The 26092-nt window shown below is 39.4% G+C and overlaps 1 protein-coding gene across 1 annotated transcript in view; it reads right to left on the reverse strand.

Annotated features, from left to right (window-relative positions):
* The window catches only part of PDE7A (phosphodiesterase 7A), a gene marked incomplete at its 5' end in the record, with an annotated part of 75969 nt that extends 50238 nt beyond the window's left edge, over positions 1 to 25731 (reverse strand). The window contains one exon of the mRNA XM_082479627.1: positions 25594 to 25731. Within this exon, the coding sequence (XP_082335753.1) occupies positions 25594 to 25731 (138 nt within the window). The remainder of the gene's footprint in view (positions 1 to 25593) is intronic.
* Between the last annotated feature and the right edge of the window lie 361 nt (positions 25732 to 26092).

Consider the following 26092-nt stretch of genomic DNA (forward strand, 5'->3'; position numbering starts at 1 on the left):
ATGTGGGTGCCAGCAATCCATGCATCCAAAGACATTTCATCAGAAACCTAATCTACTTATTTCAGCATCTCACCCACTATAGATAAAGCTGACTCAGGAACAGAAAGAGCTTTTCAGTAGTGTTGTGGCCTACGTCTGCAGGTGTCAAACTGAAAAAGACTACTGTGTTTGAGACTGAAATACACTGAAAAGGTTCAGCCTTCTATTACAGAGATGTCAGCAGACGGTATTTTTTCCTGGATACAAAGAAAAGAGTTTTTTGGGGTTTTTTTAAGTACATCAGTACTAAGAAAGAGACAGCTGACAAAGGAACAGAAGAATTACAAGCTCAAAATCAACATAAAAACATTCCCAGGCAAAAAATTCCATGCGATTGCAATCTCCTATTAGGGGGAGGCATGGAAGGAGGTATGGAAGCAGGCACACAAAGAAAGTGTTCTATTAATAGATTAATACACTTTTTTATACGCTTCACAGCTGGCACGTTGACACAGAAAAAGGGTAGAAAGCTATTAGAAAAAAGTTTAGGGACTTCAACTACAACTAATATCCTTCTACAGCCTTCTCAAAAATACAGTATCATTGCACAGACTTCTCATTATTCAACCTGAGTACACATTTTATCGCATTTACAACATTCTGAAACCTCCTACAATTAAAATCCACTTTCAAGCAATTTTTCTTACATAGATTTCACAGCAGCATACCACTGAATTTAATATTCCATTTTTGAAGGTAACAAGATGCTATTTTCATTGTCAAGCTTTAACATTAAACAGAAATTTAATTTAAGAATCTAGCATAAAAAGTTATTTCAATAGGATTTAAAAGATTTACATGTTTTAAATTAAGTTTCTTTTCCATTTCACTTAGTTATCCTGCAGGGATGCTGAAAAAAGCCATACAATTATTATATTGCTTCTTAAAGAAGCAAGAATTGTAGCAGTACCAACAAGAATGTTTATCTCTGAAGCTCCTTGCCACCCACTGGACACCTGTCAGTCTTGGCACTGGCCTTTATGTGCCCATGTAAAGAAGATTTTGCATGGCATAGCCCTCTCTTGACCAAATTAGGCTAACCTCATCTGCATTGACATCAGTGCCTATAATTTTGGAATCTCATCGACAGAAATAGCTTTATCACAGGGCCCAGCATACAAATTAAGCATCTGTATAGGGCATGCTGAACTTGTGGAAGTGATGAAAAGCTATAGTGGAAAAATCTTAGCATACGCTTTGAAGCTATATCTAATTAAGGCAACAGTTAGCTACTTTGGGTGAATTTATTTTTTGAAATCTTGGTTTTAGTCCGCTTGCAATATTCTCTGTTTGCACACAAGCTAGTGTTAAAACCTTTCATTTTAACTGAGACCCCTGAACAGTAGTTCAGCTTAGTATATTTGAAAGCATTTAGTATTTCAGGTATACAGAAATCACACAAGTTTTTATCACCAGATCCCAGTTTTGTCTTCAAATTCAGCATCACTAATCACCCTGTTGTTCTGTAAGAAGCCATTTCAGCTTGCTACAGGATTATCTCCACTACTAAATTTGTGCTGTCTGTGCCCGACAAACTAAGAACACTACGACACAATTAATTTCATAACGTTATACGACTTAGGCAGTAAGGGGAAAGTCTAGATCATAATTTCCTTATTAATGTAGCGATCTAATTTTATAAAGGGACTTTTGGAAAGAAGCAGAATGACTAAACAATTAAGCTACATAAACAACCTCCAAAACACATTTGGAAAATGAGGGAAGAGAAGGAGAGGAGTAACTTGCACGACTGTAGCATAACTCCAGGCTCCTCATCACTCTGTCAGAGCTGGAAGTTTGCAGATCAAAAGGTGTACAGCACTGCTCACCCTGTTCTCCAAGAGAAAGGAGGATCTGCTGTCAGTTACTTCTCCAAATATGATGGAAGACAGACACGAGCCTCAATGTAATTAAAGCCTTTCTCACCTTATGAAGGAATTTTAAGACTTAAGGAAATATAGATGAGCACATAGAACTAAAGATCAGAACAAAAGAATAATAGAAAACATTAAAAAGATTCTTTGCTTTAAAATCAGTTACTGAATATGAATGTCATTGCTCCTGAAGAGAACAATACTGAAGTGCTGAGACTACCCCCAAAGATTTAGCTAGAAAAAACAGAAAGAAATGCAACCCAGGTTGTAGTTCAAGATTCCTGTTTTTTAGGGGGTGACATGGGGAGCCGATCTGCGACATACGCAGCACAGCCTTGCTTCCCATGCTATAGATCAGTCTACCTCTACCACAATTACCTCTACTTTTTCTTTATTGCTTCCTACACAAAATTACAAATTGTCCTCATGTCTCTAACCAAAATTTTCCATGTGTAATCAAACAACTCACTGTCATCCTACAGTCCCCTCTTCTGCATCATATCCCACCAAATAATAGTGTAGGAGAACAGGAAAAGAAAGGTAGTACGCACTGTGGCTGATCCACCAGCCTGGTCAAAGTCCTGTTGCCTACCATCCCAGAGAACATCTCCTGGAAGTCACTGGTGAAAAGCCTAACTCTCGGTCTTTCTTTTACTTTCCAAATTGTGAAGAGCAAAAACTTTTCAAATCCTGAAAATAATAGATGAGTTTTCAACACCAAACTTTTATTCTGCTTTGAGAGATACGGGTATTTCTATTAAGTAATTTCTATTTCTTTCAAGAAAGTTGCAGACATGCCCTTCTAGACAAGCGATAGACATTTTGGAAAACATCCTGCACTGAAAAGTACTCATGGTAACAAATCACTAGCCAACATAGTCAGCTGTTTATAATCTGTACTTATGATGTCCATAATTTTAACCTCACCCCCAAAAAATATAAAAAAAGAAAAAAGAGTACTTGGTGCATCTGAACTGAATTCTCTTACAGAATATACTCTTTGTTTTTTAATAGACCGAGAGTAAGATTCCACGCTGGTTTTCCACAGAGCTCCGAAGTCAATTTATGCACATACATCGTTGCTCCCATAATTAAGTCATAATTCTTTATTTAAAAAGAAAAGTGAAAGGTCTGAAATGACAATAGGCTTCACATATTGCCAAGTGCTCAAACTCCGAAGGCAGAATTAATTTTCTCAGTAGCTTCTATAAAGCACTCATCAAAACTATCAGAGCACTTCACAAGTATTCATCTTCAAAACCCCAGCCAAGCACAAAGAGATCAGAGCCCAAACATCAGTCCTTCTGGGCACCCAATTTAAGACCGCTTGAATTGTATTCTTCCAATTTTTTAATCACATCCAGCCCTCATGTAAGCATAGCTCCCCAGCCTGAGCTTTTTCCTCTGTTGGGAGAGGGTGTGGAGGGGAGGAAGAGGGCAGGAAAGGCAAATCAGGCCACAAGATCTCACATCAAGAAGTTAACAAATGAGAAGCATACAATCATGATCTAGGAAAAGCTTGATTTACATGTCTGCACTAATGAGTAATTACAAGATGGAAGCACGAGAAATGTATTTTTCTCCAGAGTGATATTTAACTGCCTTATAAGTACACACAATCCTCCATTCTTCTTAGACAAAAAAACCCACAAGGAATGGTTATAACGCTTCTCACAACACAAGCAAGTACATTTTGTGCAATAAAGGAGGCAGATATTTCCTGGAAAACATTAACAAAATTAAAACCTCACAATGCATCGATATAAGGATGTTAACATGGACTGTACAAGCAATCCAAACGCATATTTCCTAAATGTTGTGCCTGTATTTAGAATTACATCCATAAGGGAAGAAAACTTATGGCATAGGGTTTTATTTTCTTTCAATTATATATAAAAAAAAAACACCAAAAAAACCCAAACCAACAACCAAAGTACAAAGTTCTATCGAGTCAGAACATACTTTACCCACAAAACTTCCCAAAGAAGCTGCAAACTCTAGATTAATCTGAGGCCACTTCAGCTGTTTTAAGATATAAAGTACATAAATACCCACTTACCCCATCAACTTCAAACAATAGAAAACAAATTAAAAACCTGTTTTAAAAATTAACAAATTGAAAATGCATCCCAAGCAATAAATCTTTACATAGATATACACAAATACACTCATCATATAAGCTGTATTTGGAAACAAATGCACAAATTTAAAGCAATCATTCTTAACCAGTGAGTACCAACTTTTTACAGAACGGAGTACAATGCAAAAAAAAAATAAAAGTAGTTATGCACACTGATTCATTTTTACCCTTCTAGACCTGAGCTACTTATACTTTTCCCTGAACAACTGAACTTTCTACACTGGACTGGCTGCTTCTATTATCTACAAACCCAAAAGTTCAATAAAAATCTGTGTTTAGAACTTGTCTGAAATTGCTTCCTCTAGGCAGGTTATTTCAACACACAATGCCTACTAGAGTTGCAAGTGGTATAGTAATCGAGGCTCGGCGTGGACAGGGCATTAGCCATAAAGCAAACTATCCTTAGTGATGAGAATAACTTTTCAAGTGCACAGTTCACGCTGAAATGCCTTTGAGCCTGAAAATTTTACATTATACAAAGCTTTGAACAGGTTAGCCACAAAAGCACAGTAGAATGCTCGAAAGTCTCCTAAGAACCTTTGCAATAATTACAATGAGACTAAACATTGCTGTAATTAAGTTTCCTTGTTTAATAAAAATAATTGCTTAACGTTTTAAAATCCACCGGTATAAGGCAGTTTATCTGAAAAACTGATGCCTCTCATCGTCAGGTTATGGCTTGTGTTTAGTGGTACAATACTACTATTGTAAGTACTCCAAGATCCCCTTGAACTGAGAGATTGCTACACGGTCTATTACAGTATGCACATGCAGGATACAACACCCAGGGCTGGCGTTGACTTGCACCTCAACACGCTGACATTGTTAGATCTGCTATTTATTCCCTAAATTTGCAGAACAGGTTTCAATACACCCAACAGTCAAGAAGTAGGAAGAAATACGACTAAAGCTGAACTCCTTTCCTGGCTCCAGCCTCCCACATACAGTGGACGAGTGATACAGGAGGCTCACCGCCCTTCAGCTGCACACCTTTCAGCCTTCCACCAAGGCATGGCTTGCCCTAAGGCAATATATATTATTCCACTTCTTCCTGATTCCAGACACATTGTGAAAGAGTGGGATAAGTTCATACAAATGCAGGGCTCCCGAAGAGAAGCACTGGAGTCAAAAAATTAATTTTTTGCAAGTAGGTATCTATTATCATATGTTGGAACAAACCATAGAAAGACAGCTTTGAAATAGGAATTGTAACTTCTTCAAGGCTTAGAAAGGCAAGTCTATTATTGCATTAAAGAAAAATATGGTTATGTTTAAGAAACAGCATACATCTGTGAAACACTCGGGATAAATTTCAGTTTGCATCCAAGCACTACATTTTCATGTTAATACTATAGCATTTTCCTTTTTTGTAGGAAAAACTAAAAGACATCTAGAAGCTAAAAAAATTCTTTGAATGCAAAGTTATAAAGGTCACAAAAATTTCCCCAACAAAACCAGCTGAAGGAACGACAAGCTATTTTCCACTGGCAGATGAGATTAGCTGGATATTCTCACAACATTTTCATGGAAATCCTAGAATCTTCATAGAATCATAGAATGGTTTCAGTTGTAAGGGACCTTAAAGATCACCTGGTACCAACCCCCCTGCCATGGGCAGAGACACCTTCTGCTTAGTGGTGTGTAAGCAGCGATTCCAAAATCGTTCCACAGAAAGTGAATTCCACATGCAAAATTAAGCAAGTAGCTTATCAGCCCCCAATCTCTTCCTCCCTATAAATTACATCACAAACCTCTTAAAAAAGGAATCTAACTTTTATTCTGTAACAAAATATCACAACATGCTTATTTTACTTTAATTTTTCCTGGACATTTTGTACCATAAAAATATATCCTGACAAACTCACCTGATAGATTACTTCAGTATTTTTTCCCCCCCAACATCTATGGCTAATTTCTGTGCAACAGTTTGAGATTCTTCCTTTACAATTAAAAGGGTGGGGATTTCCCTAACTGCCAGTATTTTTGTTACTTCAAACGTACAAAAGGGTGAAGGGGAAGAAACCCAATGAATAACTGAACTGAAAGCCCCCCTACGCTTCAGATGAGACTAAAAATAGGTGAGAAAGATCAACATTAGAACTGCTTATTTTTGTTTGCTCTTAAGCCAAAAAAATGGGAGGGGGAGGTCTGAACAAATTTTTGAGACAGAAATACAATTTTCAAGGATCCATATTTGGGTTTGGGTTTTTTTTCCCCCCATGTTACATTATCTATCTATTAGAGGTTTGTTTACTCAGTTTCAACTTCAGTGGGCTTCACTTCCTACCTTTTTCTTTCACTAGCAAAAGTACAACCAACCTCCAAATTTCTGAAAAACATACTCATGTTCCTCAAGCCCAAAGAAGACAGCCAATTCAATAATGCTACTTGGTTGCTCTTACCTTTTAGCTTTTGTGCTGCAGTGAAACCTTTTTAACAAGGTCTGCAAGCTGCTCTGGAAACCTGACGGTAAGATAGTTCATTAACCACGAGTTTAGAAAAGTGGAGGTTGGGGAAACCCACCTCAGGCCTGTAACGAGGAATAAGAGCTTCTCCTGAAATAAGATGAGCAAACATTTTGCTAAGTCAGAAGAGTAACCCAATGCTTTGCAGGAGCTGGGAGAAAAAGAGTGACAAAATTCATGAATCCACAGCACGTGTACCCTAAGAAAGGAGAAGACAAAAATCCATGGACTTTTCTTTAACTGCCACTCATGACAATTAACTACCTGCTGGTAGGAGCTGAGCCTCACCACCACCGTCTTAATCTAGAAGAAACTGGAACTCCACAATTCACAGAAACATGGAACCAGAAGAGAAGCCAGGCATATTCTTGCCCCCTTTCAACAAGCAGCAAGTAGACTATTTTTCCCCCCACCTAACAGTTTCCATTTTGGCATTCATATGCAACAGCAATTCTATGAACCACACCAGTCTGCACAAAGTCTTAAGAAGTAAATTACTCAGTTTCCCTATCAATCTGGACTGCTAGATACCTGGAAAACCTTCAGAGAGCAACTCTGTATCACGCACAACAAATCAGCACATTCTGGGGACTGAGATCATTTGGTATGATAAAGTCTAGAACAGACTTAGTGAGCTTATGAATATGGCTACAGTCTACATGTATGCACTAAATCTGTGCCTGTCAAAGCCTGCTACATGTGTGCAGAAGGCTCCTTGGATTCCTAACCACTTTCTCCAACAGAGAATACTTGGTGACTCATTTCCTTGATATGTACACTTATCATTTCAGTGTAGGTAAAAGATTTTTTTCCCCTTTTCTTTTTAAACTGCAGGTGTTGCCAAACTACCAGACTAAATCAACATCATACCAGTGGTGTCCCCTGAAATGAAAATAGTCCTGCTAATAATCACTTGCCATATCTGATATTAATCCATGTTCCTGAAAAAAATATTTTTGGGGGGAGAGGGAGACAACAGGCAGGAAGGTTGTCTGGCTTTCTAGCACAACACTGGTTTTGTACTTATGGTTGAAACTGACAGGCAAGCTACCAAAAAATACCCAGCACTAAAAGCATTGAAGCATCATCAGATCAGGAGAGAATATAAATTAATAACTAGAAACAACGCATGATGTCAAGTATCACACAGATTCCCATCTTAAGCTTTCCAAATAGCCAAGAACTGCAATGCACCTAAATGGCATATCAATTCTGTAATGATTATCAATGACATAACAGGCCCATTATATCTGTTGACATAAAAGGCTAATTCAGTACCTACAAAACCAGTTTAATCTTTATCAAAATTGATAAAATGATCTTCAGTATCTTGATTTAGATGCCTTCTAGATCTACAGAATCCTCCTCAGGTATGCCATCAGGTTTTTTTGGCCTTGCACTCCTGTCTAGATTTCTGCAGAAATCTAACAGCCCACAACTTAATTTGTATTGCGCAACGAAGGTCTCTAAGATATCAAGGATGCCAGGATTCTGGGATCTGCTTGATGATGACTTTACATTAGGTTCTTTATTGTGCTGGTAAAAGAACAGTCTGTTGATGGAACCAAAATCATTAATCCAGACAAAGTTTTTTGGAACAATACAGAAGAAATGCAGTCAGGCATTAACTGGTGAGGCTCTTTCCATCCCCAAGCCAGCCCTGAAAGAGCAGATCCTCAAATCCTCTTAGAAATCCCCTATCAAGAGACTGCTTTCAGGTATAGCACCAACCCATGCCAAAATACTATAAGAATAATATACTTGGTTATAATATAATGGCTAAGATAAAAACCTATTTTAGAAAGCATAAAACACCTGAAAAATGTAATAATCACCCACCATTTTTATGATGCAACATCTATCAATATTTGTAATTTAAAGCCACTAAAATAAGACTTTCACTTCCCCTTTTTCCACCAACAGAAAAACACTAACCAAATTTAATTGTTACAGAAATACTGAGCATTTGATCTGAAATCTTAAGAGTTAATGAAAACATGCAATCTTTACATGAAAGCTGAAAAATGAGAGGCTGAATAAAAAATACGGAGGGAGCATTCTCTTAACTTTAATGCCCTCGACTTATGAATAAAAGGCTGGGAACAAAAAACTTGTGTATTCCAATAGCTGTAATTATGATGCTTCACCTATTGTACTTGAAAGAAAGCAATAGGATACAAAAATAATTATTTGCTGTGACGCACAAAACATTTTTTAAATCAAGTTATTTAATTCAATACTATCTGCAAATTATAATGAATGTATCATACTTGTATACAACAGTTAACTTTTAAGGAAAGATAAGAATTTATCTTTCCTTATCAGCTTATGTGAACTTGGAAACTTTGAGACAGTAAAAAAATACTCAAGTTGCAGCTGGTGTTGTTTAGATTTGTCAGTACAGATACAGCTTCTGGAGTGCTGCTCTGTAAGCTTTCAATGTACAGCCATGCCTATATTCCAGGCAACACCAAGGCAGCTAGTATTAGCTATAAAATCAGTTTGCTTTTCCAAACAAAAGCAACACAGACCCACCGAAAACCAGCCTAGAAGTTCACTTCAGAGGAAAACAACATTTATTTTTCACTTAATCTGCATACCTGAAACCAGTTCACAGAAAGAGACTCAATACTGAACACATTCTGTAGGTCTCATCTTCCAGAAGGGAACTTAATCACCAGCTTCTTCAGCTTCAGTTCCTCCTGCTCAGTTTCTTACAACCGCACTTTCCTTGCTCATATGTGAGATACCACAAATTCTTAAGTAACTGACATCATTTCCAAAGACAAATCACCTAGATGGCTGGACAAAGCTGATTAAGAAGATACAGTACAGCCATACCAGCTTCATTTGAATGCGTGGGAAGAACTGACGTTGGTGCCAACACATTTATGTAATGTGGTCCCTGCAGATGTTCAACTGCTTTGAGTTGTCAGCTGGCTTTGGAGATACACATCACAAAGCAGACTGGCAATTTAAAGAACCACCCTCCAGGTGGTGTTGTGTGGATTTTAACATGGCGAGACATCTTGAGAAACATGCTGGGATATCTACCTTATAGAACAGAAAGTTTTAAAAACCTCAATGACACATTCCACCGTGGGCTAATTAGAATTGGTTTGCGCCCCATGGCCTCAAGAGCTGCTCTTAGAATACTTAAAACTCCTTAATCATCTTCAAGAAGGCATCATTTTGCTACTATTTGGTCTGTGATTGCAGGACAACTTAAAGTAGCAAACCTGAAAATTCTTCATTCCAAAGCTTGCCCATCCACACATAACATTTTTAAATGCCTTTCTTGTTGAAGCGTGTGTATGTGCAGCTGACAGAGAGAGAATGAATGAATGATCAATCTAGTTTGTCCCTTTATCACAGAAAAGCACTGCACTTGGGCCACCTTTTGTACCCTTACAAGGAATCAAAGGACAAGACCAAAGCATGCATAGTTCCTAAATACCACTATATAGGAGCTCCTATCTCAAACATTTGAAAAATCTACACAAGAACATCCCCACCCCCATTTTTTCTTCCTTTTAAATTACAGGCTGTGCTATGCATTTTACCTATCTTTTCTGCTAGTTTTACACATTCAAATAGATTTTTCTCCTCTTTCACGCTTCTGTGTATCTAACATCAACAAGCACAGCTCACACTCCTCCTAAAGGCTACATATTTGCTTGATGACAGAAAATGAATTCCAGTTAAAGTTGTGAGGTTAAAAAAAAAAGGCATTCTTCCTACATGAGACAGTGGGAGATGCAAAATTCTATGTGCTCCATTTTGGGAGTATGAAGAACGGATTATTAGAGTTTTTATATAGTATGATGAAGAGTCAGCATTACCAAGCACAGCCCTTACGGGTCTGTCCACCAGCTAGCTTCATTCAAAAACTGCTTGAGAACTTAAAAAGCAATCAGCTTCGCAGCCCTCCAGTCTCCCCTTAGCAGAACACCTATTAAAAACAGTCAAACAGAAGCATATGATACTTATTTGTACTTAATACTTGAAATGTACTCATGAAGGTGAACATCCATGAAAGGTGAATGCAGTTCCTTTAGCAGGAATTTTATTGGCCATGGAATACTAATAAAACATTTTATTTTAAAGCCCACCAACCAGAGATTCCTTCTCCCAGCTAAAGACGTAGAAATTGTGTTGCTCTCTGCAGCAAAAAACATGCCCAATAATCAGAATATCCCGTGGCCATTATTGGAGGCAGAAATAAGCATTGGAGATCTAGCAAGAAAAAGCTATTATGAAAGACATGTCCTTATCTCACAGAGTATTTTTTTTACAAATAAGCATAAATGCCTTAATTTCATTTAGCAATATACTACCACAAGAGCAACACTGCAATTTAAAGTGGAAGCAACACCAAAGAGTCTAGCACTACAGTATCTGCACCAGTAATTCTGTATTACTGGTCCTAGGGCCCAGCTTGCATCATCAGACCCCAGAATATTTATGTATATTTATGTCTTGAGCAGCAGTCTGAAGGATTAAAGACCAACCAGACCCTTGTCCTCTAAGCATGAGTCCCTCTGCCCCTCAAAAGCATACGAGAAGAACTACCATATTCTATGGTAGACAGAAGAGCCTATAGAAGAGCCTGTAAGACTTGGAAAAGGAATTTATGAAGGAGAAAAGATTCCAAAAGCAACTAAGTGAAGGGATACACTTTTGTGGATCTGCATAGCTGAGATGGGAACAGAGATGCTGGAGGAGATGGAGACGCTTCAGCAGCACCTTTCAACCAGATCATGGAGGACATGAGAAGTCACTGTTGTTTGGGCAGAGATAACCAAGTCCCGCCTCTCACCTACAGTCCTTGTACAATTCCTCAGCCCTAGAGCAGAGGTTTAATAGTATTTTGATTCCCGATTTTATTGTAACATTTTTCATAACAGTAATAAGATTTAAAATGCACACAACCCTTATACATTTCAGCCAGGTAAGTGTAACTAGCTAGCATGCACACATCTAGTTCAGAACTGCAAACTGAGGAAAAAATATTATTTAGGTCGGGTAAAACTCACGTAATATTTAGATCTCCACACTGCAAAACTAAAAAACATAATCACTTCACTAAACATCCATTTTAACACCACAAATATTTCACCTGCCTTCAGCGCTGCAAATCTATTTTTGCTGAAGTGAACGCACCAATGAATTGTCACTAATCTGTTTCTTTTTCCTGAACTAGAAAATGGGCTGATAAAACAGTAAAACCTGCAGGATGTCTGGGATTGAATATAGAAAAGAAGGTATAAAAAAAAAGTACTGGAATGATAGGAATGTACTGGAATGATAGGATGTCAATTCCCTTGCCTGCCTGTAAGTGTTTTTTTGCCGGGTCAGTTTGTTCATAGGATGAAATCTGACTTTGAATTATTTCAGTTCATTATGGGTCTAATTAACCCACGTTAGTAGCTTCCTTGTTAGTTCTCTGAATATCATTGCTCTGGCACTTTGACCAAACCCCTTCCAATCACTAAATTGTGGCCTAAGGACAAAAAGCACATTTCACAGGTCCCCTTTATAAATGATTTCAGGCCTATACTCTCTACTGGTTGACTTGGGTGTTCAGAAGACTCATAGCAGTCAAACAAAGGGTAGGGTTTCAGAAAAAAAAAAAAAAAACACAGAAACTAGAAACTGTAACTATACTCTCCATCTGAACACTCAGTAGAATCAGGCTCATTTCCAAGATGAGGATACTCTCTTTCTGTGTGTCCTTCCTTTCTCCACGTTAAGTCACTTCAACTCTAACCAACAACTTCTCTTCCCCCATTTCTGAGCGCTTCAACGACCATGCTCCAAAAGACACTGCCACTCCATAGTTAGAGCAGAAGTCCATACACCTAGTGCTTGCTGTACCCTGCGTCCACCGTAAGTCAGCTCACAGCCCAGGGGCAGCGACACTGAAACCACTAGTGAATTATGTTCTAGGCACACCTCAAATGCAGCCCCTTTCTCCCCGTTGCGTGCAGGTAGCAGTCCTGCATCAGCTGCAACTATGAGGCAGAGCAGCAGCAGCACAGGGGGGCCAAACTGGGCGCACAGATAATTATATCATCTATGAGGCAATACCACTGACCAAACGGATGTGAAGCAGTTCGCATCCTCGTGAGGCCCCAAGAGAGGCTTAAAAGACCACTGCAACAGAAGAGTGACAGCTGTCTCACTGCTCTGGTAGGGCTAGAGGCCACTGTATGGTTTCAACAAGGGTGAGAAAATTGATACAGAGACACTGAAGAAGTGACTGAGAAGCAAGCTCGATGTTGGAAACCGTAACTCAGCAACTACTGCCTCACTGGAGGCCTCTCTGTATTGTGTAGGCGCTGCCATACTCTCTGCAGCACGATCTTTTTTACATCCCCTGCAGAGAATTAGTGGCACAGCCCATAGCCAGAATATCACTTCACGAGAAGAAGGCATGAAAGTATACACCACTACGTGACAACTCACACAAGCCTAGGTGCCCATGGAAGCCCTGGAAGTCCACAGCTTTCTCCTCCTGACCAGTGCCGCTTCCTTCTTTTTCACAAAGCAATGAAATCAGTGGAGTTCATAAAAACCAGATATCTGCTTAAAATTTTATTACATATTACTATAAAAAATAATCCATATTTTTGCAATAGATCAATTTTTTTTATTTACCAAACACATTTTCATTGGCACTTTACTCCAAAAGTGAAGTGTTGGGCCCCATAGACACCTGAAACTTTCACAGAGGGTTCGAGAGGATGTAGCTGGGCCACCATGCAGGAATGTGAAGAAAGCAATACCACAAACCAGGCAGTAGAGGTGAGAAAATACAACAGATGAAACAGATGGGGATCAATGTGTGCATTCAACAAAACCATATTGCTTTCAAAACAATCTCACAAAATACAGAGGTAATATTCTGCCATCAAACACCTTCTCCTATGGGAAATAAACCCCAGAAGGTACTGGTGGCACAACTCTCATACACTGCCTTTAGTCATTCCTCATTCTTTGCTCTCACAAATATTACAAAGGAAATTTCAGGTAAGACCTTTACATGGCATCTTCTACATCAAACATGAAGAGCTACTAAGAAAGGATGCCTGTGCACATCACTTTTTCCATCCTCAAGTTTTACTACATCTGCAGAACAATCACCTGCTACTGATCAATTCTCTTCTCACAAATGCCAGCATGCATGAAACAGAAGCCAATACATTTTTTGTCACAGCTTCTTCTCTTCTGATACACAGCAAGTGTATCAGCAGTACGGTCTATCTTATCTCCTGTATGTTGACAGTTCCCAGGAATGTTCTCATGGTGCTGCACTGGGCAGACCAGCACATGGCATCCAAAATCCCTCAAGGCACTTCTCCTAGGGACAGGGCTTGGGTTCCACACAGGCCCCTAATGAACCCACCCACAAGTATCTCCACAAAACTGGATGCACATCAGGCCGGGATTCAAAATAATTCTGCCAATCAACATAATCAGCATACTGTGTGCTCTACTAAATTCAGCAGAAACGGATGGCTTAACAACTGTGCACACATGTACTCAGTCAATCCAAACTTGTTTGACTTGGCATCTCAGTAACATAGAAAACAGCTATTATGGTACGATTGTCCTTGGACTAAGACATGCTTCAGGACAAGCTCTATCAAGTTTGAAGGAGATATCTAACAACTAGGAATCTGGAGGGAAAAAAAAAAAAACACAACTAAAAAGAACAATCCCAACAGTAATCCTGAAGCACTTACAACAGTGTAAAACTATGTGTCTTTATCTATTGTTCATTCTGACCAAGTGCTTCTACAACCCTCCTGTAAATAATAAAGGCTAGCAATCTAATAAGTATAAACTTCTTGCTTAGAAAGATCAAGTGAAAGCAACAAATCTTCTAGAAATTGATATATGTAGGATATGACTTTGTCCCATGACTTGCCAGACACAAGACATGGTAGCAAACAGTACAACAAATACTGCTTTTCTCTCTTTTCTGAAACTATGCAGCACCTGCCATATCTTTATTCAGCTACCGCATTTTCATATCTATCTATATATTTATTTTTATATATACATACATACACACACCCCCACATACACACACGCACTAGAAAGCCTTTTAAGTATTCTAAGCAATTCTCCAAAAACAAAAGACAGGACTGATCCTCATGTTCTGACACATTTCATTTATAAACTGTAACCACCATAGCTACATTTCAGTAAAAAATGCAGAAAGGAAAGACACTTCCAGTTTCACATGAAAATAACCTTTCATTTGTACATTATTTCTAAATGTACTATTCATACACATGAGAAAAACAAAAACAAAATTTTGTATTTTGAAGAAGTCTGTCAACCCAAATTTCCAAGCTGGATGTTTTACAGTTTAAAAAAAAAAAAAAAAAAAGAGGAAGAAATATAGATTCTTTTGACTTAATGTATTTGATCAAGCATTTTTTGAAGGTTAGCAACAGCCCTTTTAAAATGTTCTTTTTACCAAGTCAAATCTATCCAATATCTGAAAAATACAGAAGCGTGGACTCATCTAATAAAGATGAAATTACAGATTTTGAAGTTACGTGAATACTAATGTAGAAAAGACACGGGGTGCACAATGCTTTTTCAAGAATACCAAATAGCAGGATACAGTGCATTATTAGTTAATTTGAATAACACCAGAAAATTATTCAGCCCACTCTTGTTTGGGGAGAAAGTGAAACAATTTCACACAGTTGTCAGCTGTTCTGGACATTCCTCCAACTGCAGTGGGAACAACTTGAGTCAGTGTTGCCACACACTATGCTGCCTCTGACTGCACCTCCCTGCTCCTTCCTTTGCACCAACACTCCTCAGATCCTGCAAGAAAGCCAGGGAGAGCCAAATCAGCAGAAAATTACTGCTACAAAAAGGAAAGGGCTCTCTGCTGCTGTAGCTCCATAAACTAGCTTTCTGCAGGGTCTGAGGAGTGCAAATGTCAGCACAAGAGGAGGAGTAACAATACGCAGCTAAAAGCAATTACTGTGCAAGCAATACTGCTTACAATTAACACCAAAAGCTGCCTTGGAACTACAACTGCAGACATTAAATAAAACTCTTCTCTGAAAAAGAATAATTTCTGCTTAAAATAATATTAGTAATAAAAACTACGGCTCCAGTCAATGATAATAATCAACCACCATGCCTCTCCAAGCACTAAGCACAGCATCACAGAGTGTCAAACAAGCTAGAATTAAAGAAATTACCCTCCTATTTTTCCTGACACATTAAATGCAAAAACCACTGCACTTAACTTTAACAACCTTAATTTGAGGAGTGTCAGAAACAATAAACCTTCTGAAACATGGGCATTGTTACATCAAGAAATGAGGTTAAGATGTATTCTTCAGCTTATCGATCTTTGCGTCCTCCTACCCTAACCAGACCCTCCACCACATTCATCAGAAGAGAAAAAATTTGACCTCTTAGCTCCCAAATGGGTTTCAATACAATCAAGTTTTTTAGTATATAGCCTATGCTCTCATATGAATACAACAGTATTAAGGATAAAGGAAAAAAGTCTTAAACTTCATTAGTCACAATAGTCTTTCCTACTTAGTCAACCAATCATGAATAATAACTTCTCATCTAATCCTCTCAAATCATCTTTCCTAAAAAGCTCGTGAAAATGGATTAGCCTTGTAGTGCACAGCAGATTATTTCACTTCCAGTCTATTGTATCAAAAGGTGGTAGGAGAAGAATTTTAACCAAGGGCCTTTTATTAAGACACAAAACATCCCTTCAGGCTTCAACTTAGGCTGGAGGGCACTGGCAAAAAAAAAAAAAAAAAAAAGCCATAATATCACATGAAAAAGAAAAACACCAAGGTAACCACAGCTTCAACCATTCAACATTCCTAGGGAGATGAAGCCTTTCTCCTCTTTAAAAGAGCCTGAAACCCAATACAGATCAGAGGAAAAGTCTAACATTCCCTATAAGCAAAACTTCAGGAATTTAGTACCTGTAATTTGCTATGTTTAACTTCTAGTCTTCAATTATGTTCACGGAATCACGGAGTTTTCAGAGTTGGAAGGGACCTCTAGAGATCATCTAGTCCAACTCCCCTGCTAAAGCAGGATTGCCCAGAGCACATTACTCAGGACTGCATCCAGGTGGGTCTTGAAAATCTCCAGAGAAGGGGACTCCACAACCTCCCTGGGCAACCTGTTCCCGTGCTCCGTCACCCTCACCGTAAAGAAGTTTTTCCGTGTATTTGAATGGATCTTCTTATGTTCTAACTTGTGCCCATTGCCCCTCATCCTGTCTCTGGGAACCATTGCAAAGAGCCTGGCTCCATCCTCCTTCAACCCACCCTTTAGAGGTGCAAAATTTTCACAATAATCTGAAGTGACAAAAATATAAGCAGGGCAACTATATTCAGAAGAAAACCAGTATCCTTTTTTGAAAGGAGAAGGAAAAAAAATGGGGGCAATAATTTCTTTTGGAAATATTTGGGACAGTATGTGATTCTCAAGGTAAAAAAGCTCGAATACACTTTCTTTTTTTAAATTCAGGCAATAAAGTTCCACCATTTCCTCTGTCAGTTCGTGGGCTAAACACTAGATGTTTTATTTGGACAAAGATGTAATCAGTTTATTTTGTCCAAATGAAAACAAGCTAGGAAAAGCTGACTAAATATACCGTTTAAGTCCACTGAAAAGTGCAGAAATTTCTAGTACCACCATGCTAAAAGAAATACAGCTCAGAATTTACAGTTGAAGAAATGACAGAACAAAACTCCATAAAGTTACTCTCTAGATCTCTCATAATAAGCAAGAACATCAAACTCCTCGCCTTTACCTCCATACATAGGCGTATTTTATTTAGCAGTTTCACACCATTTTTGCAGCTATAAAAGAAACTATGGATTTTTCTTTGCCCAATATGAGAAAGAGCTGAATTACTGCAGTTGCTGAAATTGGAAGTCTAAAATCCACAGATAACAATGAAGGAAATTCAAGTACCCCAGGCTTTTTGAAAACTGGTTACAGGCCTTTACGATTCCAAAAGAGAAGCTAAGATGGGGCACTACCAAGAAGACCCCACCACCACGACAGGTATACATTTCAGATTACTGTTGCACAGGAACTTTACTGAAAAGTTTAAAAAAAATGGAAGAACTAGTTCGTGCCTGACTAAATGTGAAACCTCCTCAGCACATTGTCAACTGCAACATCAATATATGGAGGGCATTATGGACAAACATAAAGCAAGAAATAACACACACCAGCATGACTCCTGCCATGACAGCTACAGGCCCTCCACTACCAGACTATACTATTAAAAACAGAGTATTTTTTGCAAGAGTGTTAACTTTTTCTGATCTAGATGTATAACTGGGTTCCTCAGGAAATCACTTGTGTGTCAGCATCCCAACATCATAGCTCAATTTCTAAGACAACTAAGAACCACTACCATCAGATGGAGACTACGCACCAAAATGGTCATCCCTTCCCATACCAAGGCTGATCCACATACTGAAGTCTCAAGCCTCCCATTATGACCTTTTCCCTCACACTCTTGGAATAGGTTCCTACAGCTTTTCCCCTGTTTTTTCTCCCCTTGGGACAGAATTGATCTCTTGCCCTGAAGTGGGAAACAGGCTGTATTTCGCATGCAATAAATACCCAATTTTACTTGTCAGAGTAGCCTCAAGCTACGTCTGCTGGGGCGAGGGGGAGGGGATCACTGGTAGAAGAAACTCTTTCTCTCCACATATTTCATCTGGCAGCAAGGAGTAGGAGAAATAGTGAAATCTCCTACTAATACAGAGCTATCCTCATTATTCTCATTGCAGCATGCTCTTTCTGATGCTCAAGCAGGCATGCTGCTCATTTTGGCTCCTTCACGCTTTCAGCTAGGATCTGAGAAAAGAATTTGCCCTCTACCTCACGATGAAAAGCAGACTCCAGGAATCTCTTTAATTATAATTATTGTGGGAGTGTGGTCAGGAAGATAATAAATCAGATTGCTGTATCACAGGTGTACAAAGCAGGGGGAAGTGGGAGGAAAAACAGGAGTTAGGCTGCTGTAACAGGAATAAAAAATTCTCATGCTATGCAAGGGAGGAGCGCAGGGAAGGTGAGATAACAGCCACAAGTTTATTTTCAACCAGAAAGAAAACAAAATATTTGGCTACAAATTCCTTACAATACACCTAGAATGCAATCATACAAACAAACAATTCCCCAACTAACCCTTAAATCCAGTTTTCCAGAACTGCATTTTTATAATAAAATATTTTGTCTTTGGCAAGCTGCCTTCCTGGATTACACAGGGTGCTTATTTACACTGCAGTTACTTGCTAATGACATAATCAGAACAAACTGACGAAAACTTCACATCTAATGAAACACAAGCTCTTCCAAGTTTTCCTATGAGGATTTCTGTGCACAACACTGAAATGGAATTTGAGAGGTCTAGGTTCAATTCCTGGTCCCAGACACACGCTTCCTGTAAGACCCTACATGCGTGTGCAAGCATACACCAAACATTTGTATTTGCTTATACAAAAGAATTTTCTCAAGTAGAATTGAACATTTCATTTAGCTGTGAACGCACACAAAGGACTATTTGCACTAAATGCATTTAGTACGATTTCCGAGATTAAGACTAAACTCTTCAAGTTTTTAGCATGTCCATCCTCAGTCCTTCATTTACAATGAAAGGATATTCTAACAGAATACACTACATTCCTTTAATCATATCGTGAGTTACATGAATTTATATCTTAGACACCCAACTGTACAAATTCACATGTGGAAAGCATTGATGTGTGTTAACAAAGATTTACACAGTAAAAGACAACAAAGTTACTTTGGTTTCATACTTCGGGGAAAAAAAAGGGTCTAATTTGAGCTGCCAAATTACTCACTATTTCCATGCAGATTCACCGAATTTTTAAGAAAGGCAAATACAACAGGTTTAGTCCAATCCAAAAGGTGTTTCTTATAAATGAGCCATAACCTGGCAGGACCTGGAAACATAGTCATGAATCCACGATACTCCATGCTAGAAAATGACTATGTTCAGAAAGCTACAATTCTACCAGAAAACAAGTGGAAACTTGTAGATACTGAGTGATGAGGGAAACACATGAAAACAATAAGCCAATGGTAATTGAAACAACTGAGAACTGTTCTAACAAATCACCATTCTAACTATTACCAGGGTTTCCCCCCCCCCATAGGCTTTGCAGAAAATAAAAGAACTGAAGAAATAAGAACTCAACTGCAGATGTCCTCAACACTATTTTCCACGTGCCAAAACAGTAGAACAACAGAAATGTCAAAAAAATTACATGATTTTTATGATACTTTATTTTACCTCATAATTGAGCATATTACCATACTGACTCAGAATTAACACAATTTGGATACTGTTGCTTTTCTCAAGCAACCTAAAAAAAAAAAAAAAAAAAAAAAAAAACAACCAAAAAACAGACTTACTTAGCAAATACAGGGGGTTTTTTTTGAAGAAAAGCTGCTGAAACGCACGTCCCATACAAAACACTTCTAATTCCAACAACCTGCATTTGCATTACATTACTACATTATTATCATGTACTAATGCCAACTTCTTGTAAAATTGTTTTATGGTTAAAATTCAGTATTTCACAACTTAAGGGGCACATAGCTACAAACTCTTTTCAAACCAATTTCTCTTTAAAGATAGCATCAGAAAATTGAGGTTCATACAAAGCACAAAACATACTATTACACAGTCTGGACAAAGAAGAATTGACTTCACGTGATTTAAGACAATCTAATTAATGGGGACTTTAAACTATTATTCTGCTTAGATCTTACATAGGCAATTACAGGCCATGAAATAAGCTCCTATGACCTTTTGCAGAATGAAAGTACCAATGTTGCTTTACACTACAACATAAGAAAAAGTTAATTGGTCACAAAACTCAGAGAGCGTTTTAAAAATGAACTGCCACATAAAATTACTGTAGTGCATGAAATCCCCAATCAGAACTTGTCCATGCTGTGTGTAGAGTCAGTCTCTGCCTCTCATATGAATAGATGCAATCTCGGCAACCAGACACAATAAATACAAGATGAAGGGAATGGCAAGCATAGCAACAACACACAGAATTAATTCCAGAGGTTAGGAATCACATAATGAAAATTATTTCATTATTTTAACTTGTTAATTATTCATGCAGCAGAGATAGGGGAAATGGCAGAAGAAAGCTAATAAAAGAGGAAGCAACTAAGAAACACTGACAGGGAGGATTAGATAAAAGGAAAGTCATGAAAAACAGCGGAGAAGGACAGAAAGGAATTTAGGGTAAGGTTCCACATTCAATAGCAGGGCCAACCTAAGGCACTCCTTCTGTCTCCCCAGTGCTCATTACTCCTGGTCTAGCATTGTGGTGTACTGCTTCCTTCTTTTAACAAGCACAATCATTTGCAAAACTGTCCTATGAATCAGCCCAGGCTGAAAAATAACCTGATTAAAAAAAAAAAGTTGACACAACTAAGAAGAAAAGGCAGAAGCAGAAATGAGCAGCTGCAAGGGAAAAATAGGTCATGCCAACGCTTCTCCCAGCAAAAAGGTGCAAACATGGGATTAAAGACCAATGCCTATGTTCAGACCAGAAAAATATACCTCTCAACTGTGCCTTGTAATGCTACATGCAGAGCAAAACATTTTTGGATCACATCATGTGACAAACACTGAAAAGAGTGGCCAAAGCATTTGGTTGATGTTGGGGAATACATTTTTCAGAGGAAGCATTACCTTTCACTGAAGGATTCACCAGTGCATTACACTTCCAGCTGCTCTTAGTGACTTTTTTCCCCACTGCATCCTATTTAAGTCGAATCTAGGATTCCATGTGCATGATCTACTGTCTACTGTTCAGGTGTATATAACAGAGAGAGTCATAAAGCACGATGCTATATTGCTTAAATGCATGAAATGGAGATGCAATAAAGAGGGATCATGAATTAGACGATCAAGTACCAGGTAGCAGTACATGGTACTACCTGGTACACAGTAATGCTTGGTACTTCAGGCACAGACTTAGTGCCTACATTTCTGAGATTTAGATGAAGTCTTGTATTATTTGCTCCACTCCTTTTGCATGGAATTTCATCCTTCAGAGGTATCTTTCTTTACCATCATCAATTTCAAACACTTAAGGACAGAAAGGCCAAAACTAGATCTTTACTTCTATTCAGACTCTGCTGTTAGATACCACTGATGCCATTTTTGGAGGCACTGAAGAAAGAAGGATAGAAATGAGTCAAAAATAGCAGGTTAAGCCAGAGTTTTCTTACTCATCTGTGATATGTTTATGTCAACTTGGGGGGGGGGGGGGGGGGGGGGGGGGGGGGGGCAGTGCAAAGCAGGACACAATCTAAAAGTGTTTTGTAAAGTGTTCATTATAAACCCATATTCATTAACAAAATCAGACTAAAACTTTTCACACTAAGTAAGTACAGACAGTTCAGTTAGTTTTAGAAATTCTTTTTTACAACTTTTAACAACACAAGTTAAAAAACAGATAAGGCAAAGAATCCAAAATTGACCTCTGAAAGCTTGGCTTTAATTTAAAAAAACATCATTTTGTAACATTTGGAATGAACACCCTAAAAGTATGATCCCAGGTACTACTTAACATCCACTTGATCTCACAGTGAACCTAAATTCAATCTCACCAGTGTGAAATTTCATAGTCATTTCAACAGCTACCCATTCAAGTGCCCTTAAGAACAGCTTTAACACTAGCATTTTAAATTATTTCATGTTCAAAGACAATTATTAACTCAAACAATTGTATAAACCCATACAATAGCAGCTTTTCACTTGACTGGACTCAAACAATAAATATCACAAGTAACCTCCAGGTAACAGATGTCACTTTTAGTATTTTTCTGTTAGTACTTTGAAATGAAAGAAAAAAGACTACAAGGAAATAATTTATACATAAAAAAACTGCTAAGAGAAAAGTAATAAGCTTTTATCTACATTTACTGGGGATATTAACAGGTGTAAATCGCCACAAGGAAGAACTAAATTCAGTATTAGGAAAGAACTCTCTTATGACAAGAACAGTTAAGCACTATTAACAACAGTTAAGTTGCCTAGTGAGATTGCATAATTTCTATTATCTGAGGCTTTTATGGGTTTCAAAAGCCTACTGGTACCATCCTCTCCTTCAAATCAGTTCTGACAAATTTCACTAAGCCTATTTTATTCAAAGCTACCCAGTTTCCTCCTTGTATTAGTTTTCTGCTGTTTTAGTGAACTGAATCAGCAAACACCTGACAAGCATCAGAGATGGCATAAAGGAAGTAGTAATAATACATGCCTAATGTCAGGACTTTAACCTTCAACAATAATGAGTTATGTCAGCTCACCGCATCTCATAAGACTGTATCTTAAAAAAATGATTAAGCAAACAGATTAGACAAACATCTGCTAATAATACTGTAAGTACAATTTATCCTTCCTGGGGCTGAGAGGAGTAGACCAGAATTCTTGCAGTCACTTCCAGCACCACTTTATTTAAGCTTTAAAAAAGCAACACAGAGCCCATTTTGAACTCATTTAGTGAAACTTTTACAACATATTACACTGAAATTTCAGTTAATATACTAAAAGAGACAAATATTTGCCTGCTTAGCATCGTTACAATTAAATGCTGTCTAATGTAGCATGCATTTGTCTCACCTGTGTTTCCCATGTAAAATACCTCCTTGCTGAAAGCATAAGCTTAAAATGTCTTATGCCTAAATCATTTAACTTTTAATCTATAAGTGGGAATTCATTTTCAAGACCTTACAGTTTTTTAAGAAAATCTGCCAAATGTGTATTAATTGTAAAATGCTGGCTGTACGTACCGGCTTCTTGAGTTTGCTAATACGCATCTGCAGTTTTACTCCTATTGCTCAAGCAGAAGACTGAAAATGACAGACCGGTAAGGGCTCAGACCTCTTTGAACAGCAATGGAACTGGAATACTAGGAGTCTTCCAGGAGACTTGCAAGGTGAAGTTAAGTTCAGAAGTTACATACAATCATTAATCTCACTGGTGATTCTTCTTAGTCCGTCATTTACGCCAGCCTGTGATTGCAGGTCTGGTAGACATTCACAACCCGCTATCTGCAGGAGACCTCAGGGAAATGAAGAAGGTAAAGACAGCAAAACATAGCTGTACTCTAAGCAGCTGCCCGATGTTAGCAAAGGCTTCCTCATTTCAATATCCTAATCCCTTTTTATTAATGCATGGGCTTATTTCTCTGTTTTACTCAAAGGAAATACTACCTGGTCAAGCATACCTATAGTTTTCACTTTTTTACAAGTTATTCAAGCACCTCTCCCTGTGACTCACTCTAACATACCTGTGGCATATTGGTCAGAAAACAAGGAATCCATTGAGAAGCTTAAAAGTTGGGAAAAAAATACTTAAATGTCAATACAATATTTCATTTGATAAGCTTGTATACACTTCATGTGTCACCTGCTCCAGAGAGCATGGAGAAATGGAATAAATAGACTACATCACCTTGACCGTTTTGCCTATTGCTTTTCCCAGAAGGCCATAAATGCTTCAAACAAGACAGATATGTCTCTCATTTGAACCGGACAAAACATGCTAAACTTGGTTGGACTCTCAAGAAGACTTATACGTATGGAAAGTTCACCATCATCAAGTACAACTCAGATGGAGTGGTACAAATGGAAAACATCCTAACCCAGTTTCTACATGGAAAAGTAACTTCTCATAAAACCAAATTTTTGTCTATTATTACATTCATACTCGGGGAAGGGAAGGTTGTCAACATACGTTCATCTTCATTTGCTTACTAATAATTGTGTCCATATACACTGAAGTTCCTGATCATTAACACAGTATTTGTTGATCCTTCCTCCCCAAACATACACATGCCTAACACTCATATACACACAGAGATTCACTGCTACCAAACCAGGGACAAAGACAAGAGAGACTGGTGGCTCTATATTTTCTGTATATGCATATATGAAGCAGAGCAAGTCACGAAGAAGTAGAATAACTTAGTAAGATACCCCAAAAACGTAAACAACAAAGACAATTACATGTGTAAAGAGCAAAGACGTCAACTGTAAGGACAACATATTTCAGAGCGCTGAAACAAACCTTTAAATCTAGATGTTACAGGAAATCCCTAGAAGCCAAAACCAGATGACTTCCCACCAAAACACATGCTTTCCACCATAATTCCAAATTTTCTCCAGAGAATTCGGCCAGAATATAATTTTATCACTGTTCACTGAGAAACCATACTAATGCATATTCAGAAACTTAGGGCAGCGTTCACAAGAAAAACCTCCCTTTTGTCCTGATAGTTAGAATGACCCTTTTTTGTAGTATTTCCAACACTATCAGATGAAACAAAATACAGTATAGTTCATCTTATGACTGATGTAATGCGGGCAGGGAACAATACCGTGAAAATTAAAAAGCCAAAGATCTTTGTCTCTTTCTAGACAGATTGCCAAGTCTTAATAGTTGGAGGGCGAAATGCTTAGCATCCCAAATAAAGCATTGCAGCGCATGTTCGTTATTTTGGTAAAGTCACTGCAGCTTTTGGCAACCCCATAGGAAACTTGGACCCTTCAAAGAAAGCCCAAGCTGAAGAAGCTAGAAAACAGCCCTGGCTTAAAAATTAGAGAACAAACAAATAAACCCCTGGCTCTGGAAATAAGCCCTAAGGAGTTCACCGCTCGCATTACAGCCGATGCTAAAAAGATAACCTCGACAATAACGAGCCATAAACCCATAAAACGTTGCACGTTCTCGCCACCGCCAGCGGTATTTGGTAGCGGGCGGGGAAGGCACGACCGGCGGCCGGGCCGGGCAGGCAGGCCGGCCGGCCGCTCGCCCCCGCCGCCAGCCCGCCCCCGCCGCACCTCGCCGGCCCCACCGGCTCCCTACCGACACCGAAGGCAGGGCCCGTCGCCCGGCAGCGGCACGGCGGGGGCTAGCCGGAGGGTGACCGGCGGGACGCCAAGCCGGCGGCAGACCCCGGTGGCGGGTGCCTACCTGCGAGAGCTGCCGGGGGTTGGGGCAGCCGAAGAGCGCGGAGCTGGAGCTGAAGCTGATGGCCCCTCTGCGGCTGAGGACGTGCTGCGGCACCGGCCTGTCCAGCGGCAGCACCGGCAGCTGGTAACATACTTCCATTGAAGAAGCCTCCGTGCGCCGACCCGCCGCAGGGCAGCGGCCTCGCCCGCCGCCGCACCTGCCCGCGCAGGGCTCGCCGCAGCGGGGCGGCGGGGGGAAGCCGGCGGCGAAACCCCGCGGGGGCCCGGCGCCTCCTCACCGCCCCCGCACCCCCCGGGGGGCCGGGCCGGGCCGCGCCGGGCCCCGGGCCTTTGTCCTCCGCCGCCAAAGCCTGGCGGGAACCGCCGCCGGGAGCGAGGAGGAGGAGGCGGCGAAGCGGGACGCCTCTGTCAACGCCCGAGGCGGCGAGTCCCGGCCCGGAGCCCGCGGCCGCCGCCGCTCCCTCGGCCTCGCTGCCGCCGGCGGGAGCCGCTGTCAGCCC

This window comes from Vanellus vanellus (genome assembly GCF_965231255.1).
Source record: "Vanellus vanellus genome assembly, chromosome: 2".
NCBI lineage: Eukaryota > Metazoa > Chordata > Aves > Charadriiformes > Charadriidae > Vanellus > Vanellus vanellus.